The sequence below is a fragment of the Teleopsis dalmanni genome, unplaced genomic scaffold (assembly GCF_002237135.1).
Source record: "Teleopsis dalmanni isolate 2A unplaced genomic scaffold, ASM223713v2 unscaffolded_contig_3996, whole genome shotgun sequence".
NCBI classification, from domain to species: Eukaryota; Metazoa; Arthropoda; class Insecta; order Diptera; family Diopsidae; genus Teleopsis; species Teleopsis dalmanni.
In genome coordinates, this window is record NW_024035378.1 from 1 (window position 1) to 3882 (window position 3882).

The 3882-nt window shown below is 31.9% G+C and overlaps 2 protein-coding genes across 2 annotated transcripts; one reads left to right on the top strand and one right to left on the bottom strand.

Moving 5' to 3' along the window:
- Nucleotides 1-442: 442 nt before the first annotated feature.
- On the bottom strand, nucleotides 443-1477 carry LOC119665223 (exosome complex component RRP4-like). Its single transcript, XM_038074511.1, has one exon. It carries the CDS (start codon nucleotides 1396-1398, stop codon nucleotides 499-501), a length of 900 nt encoding a protein of 299 aa, XP_037930439.1. The 5' UTR covers nucleotides 1399-1477; the 3' UTR covers nucleotides 443-498.
- A 1218-nt stretch (nucleotides 1478-2695) lies between these two features.
- On the top strand, nucleotides 2696-3876 carry LOC119665222 (calcium-binding protein P-like; the record flags this gene model as incomplete). Its single annotated transcript, XM_038074510.1, has 3 exons — nucleotides 2696-2795; nucleotides 2869-3687; nucleotides 3745-3876. Coding segments are annotated over exons 2-3 (895 nt in total), but the record flags the coding sequence as incomplete, so codon positions are not given.
- Nucleotides 3877-3882: the final 6 nt, after the last annotated feature.

Consider the following 3882-nt stretch of genomic DNA (forward strand, 5'->3'; position numbering starts at 1 on the left):
CGTATATTCGAGTAAGTTTATAGATACTAGCTATAAGTTGTTTTATTTATATACCTGTATATACATATGTTAATAAACTATATTTATTTAGATGCACGGCTGATCGGAGACAACGTCGACTTAATGTACGGAGTTTAAGAAAGACGCTTTCGCATCCCGATTTAATTTTTCAAAATTTATTTTAAGTATAGGACTAAAATAAAAAAAAATATTTATTTTATATTTAAATCCAGAAAATTATTTAATAAAGTAATCATTTCCAATTTTGTAATACTCTATATTTAAATCAGCATTTACATTATTTAATATAATCATAGTAATTTAAGAGTATGCCAGTAAAACGTATTAAATATATTTTAGGCATTTTCGTTCGATAACCGTGTGTTTGTAATTAAATTTACACAATAAAAAAAATTTACTTGAAAATATTTTTATTTATTAACAATATTTGTGGTGGTGTAAAAGTATAATACAAAACTTTAATAATTAAAATTTACCTTAACTTTGAAGTTGATTTAATCTTTGACATGTTGCTTTGCCCACTTCCTGTATATTCTCCATTTGCAATAAGTCTCGTTCACCATATTTCCAAGATTCCTCGTAGGCGTAAAGTATGCTGGTGTCGTATATCATAATGTTGCATTTAGCTAATGCTAAAATGCAGTTGCGTAAACGAGAAATTGTACGCAAATCTGATAGCGGTGTGATTTCACTTAGATTTTGTGTAAAACCACCATCGCCACCATCTTGAATAATTGATGTGGGTTGTATCCATATGTAGCCATTATTGCCCAATATAATTGATGCACCACATGATAAGTTGTGAAAATGTGCTTTACATCTTTTCACCAAAGATGGATACACTTTAACAAGCACTCCTTGAGATAGTTTTCCATATTTCAAAGAACGAGTATATAATGAAAGTGAACCTTCTTCAAAAATATTTTGTACTTCTGCTGAAACTAAATCGCCTTCTTGTAAATATTTTCTCATCATATGTTCATCTTCTGCTGAACGTCGACGCAATTCACCACCTGGTAGATTGACTGATGATATCAATAGAACAGAATCGACACTTGAGTTGGTGTCCAATTTCCAACGTTTTTGTTGTACTTCAGTTACTCGTGCTACCACAACGTCACCAATTTCACCAACATATCTGGATTTTCGTGGTCTAATAGAAATTAATCTATTAACTCGCTCTAAAACACCTGCTACTGATGATTTTATATCGTTCTCCTCATTGTATGTGCCATGTCCTCTCATAAATCCAGACTCAGATACAACAATCTCACCAGGTGTATATATGCGTGGAACTTTTCCAGTACGTTTTTTAGTTTTTGATTCATCACAAACATCAATTGCTAAACGTATTATTACATTACTACCCTCTTCCATTCTGAATTAAATCAAATATCAGATAAACAAACGTGACATATAACTACACACGTTCCCGGCTGTATTAGGTATGTTCAATGGAGAACAATAATAATGTATATAATTCACAATAATTAAATACTGTACTCTTATTAGATCTGTTTGAGTAAAAAAATAGTAAAAGTTATTTGAATTATATTACTTTCCGCTTCAGTATGCAATAAATTATAAAGTAAAAAGTTGTAATAGCGAACAAAATTGATTTGAATTTTAATTGTAAAATTATGACTATTTATAAGTAATAAAGTGAAGAAGACTTTATCTAATATGACTTGTCTCTAATATGATGACAAGCGTAAACTATGTTTTTTGGGATTTATTTGTGTTGAAATAAAAATTGATAGCTAAAATTTCATAATTAACATAAAACAACACTAACCTAATATGTTATATATATCAGAAAAGTATATCGGAAAATTGTCAGAAAAGTTTAAAGTATAGTGTCTGATCGTATCTCATACTTGATTTTAGAATTACACTCGTAAATAAAAATGTTAAACATTACAGTAATATTTTGTTTCAGATTATACGAATGACAAATATTTTGAATTGGTCTGAGTTGACTCTTCGTTCTCCATTACTACTTAGCAACAACATCTTTTTCACTCATATACAATTTTGACTTTAAGTGTGTTTTTGGCTTGATTACTAGAATAGGGCATCAGTATTCAATTTATCCATTTAGCATTCTTTAGAGGTAATTTTAGTAGGTTCAAGTCCGAAAAAATATATAGTACAATTGATATTTGATTACTGTTTTATTCTCATGAAAACATTTTAGATTGCACCAAAAAATCATGAATGAACGAAAGTTCATTTTTATTAATTATTTATTATTTCTTAATTTGAAGAAATGAAAAAATGCATACATAGCCTCTTAGAATATGCATACAAATATACGGTTATCATTAAAATTTAGTTAAATTTATTTAATAAATTTAATAACAAAACATTAGCTACGGTTATAATGTTGTTATTATATTTAAATAACCAAATTTTTTTGAAATACGGTCTTTGATTAAGTAAGAAAGAAATTCGTTTCATATCGTTAATTTATCTTTCCACTATTGGTTACAGCTCGTGCAATATGCTCATATATTTTATCGTGAGTGGATTTTCGAATCTCAGTCATATGATCAATTAAATTCTCACTTACACTGTCATGCAGCATATTTGAAAAAAGCTCTTTTATGAAATAATTAGCTGTTTGTGTTTTAAATTTTGAACAAAAGCTACCTTTTGCTACCTTTTGTTGTTACATGCACATGAAATCTATTGTGAATTGCCACAGCTTTTGTTTGTATCTTTGATTTCACTAAATGATATTCAGCGACGAGTGGGGAAAAGTGAAATTACAGGTTTATATTTTAAATTTAATTAGCATCAATAAGTTGATTACGAGTTAAAACGTAAAATATTTTATATTTGCAGTCTACCTGAAACATCACGGTTTTTAGTGAAAAATATTTCGAAAAACGTATTTCAATATGAAGCACAATAAATTATATTGTGTTTTGTTTGCTTTGTGCTTAGTGACGCATAGTATTGTTTTGGCAAGTGCCAGCCGTACAAAAGGCAGTAATCGCAAAACATCATCTAATAGTCATGTGACGAGACCAACTCACTCTACAAACACTGGCAATTCTCATTCAGATTTGGCAAAATTAAGTTATTCGAATTATAACTCACAACCAAATCGACCAGCAAACACAGGCACAGCTTCTCATACTCCTGCACCAATTGGTTGGAATGTACCAAATAAACAAGGACCGCCACCAGCGTATTCAGCTAATAATCCTGTTGGAGGAGCAAAAACGAATATACATGAGGCACCACCTAATTACGGAGCAAGTGGAACAAACGTACATACACCAATAACTGCTACAAATGCACATAGTGTACAATCCAGTTATCCAGGACAGCATGGAGCTAGCTACCCAGTACAGCAAGGAGCTACTTATCATAGTCCTGGATCTCTTCCTCCTGGTGCAACTTATTATCCTGGTGGACATGTGCCACAAGGTGTGCCTGCTGGTTACCCAGCAGGTTCAGCATATCCTGGAGGTCATATGCCAGTAGGTGGTGGTAGTTATTATCCTGCCGGTGGACACGTACCTCAAGGCGCAACATACTATCCAGCTGGTGGTGTGCCAGCTGGTGCAACTTATATACCAGCAGGTGCATCTCTACCACCGGGTGCTACTTACTACCCACAACAGCCGCAATCATCATCTTCTGGTTTAGGTTTTGGTAAGTAAAAGTTTTATATGAAAAAGATAAAAATGGTATAACATAATATGTTTATAGGTTCAGGTTTAGCCGCAGGTGCTATTGGAGGAGCTATACTTGGTCATGTTTTAACTCCAACTGAAACCAGAGTTGTAGAACATGCACCAGCTCAGAGTGGAAGTGCTGGTGGCGATAGTAAAATAATTATTATAAATA

Coding starts and splice junctions, on each gene's coding strand:
- LOC119665223 (XM_038074511.1), bottom strand. CDS start 1,398: ATGGAAGAGGGTAGTAATGTAATAATACGTTTAGCAATTGATGTTTGT.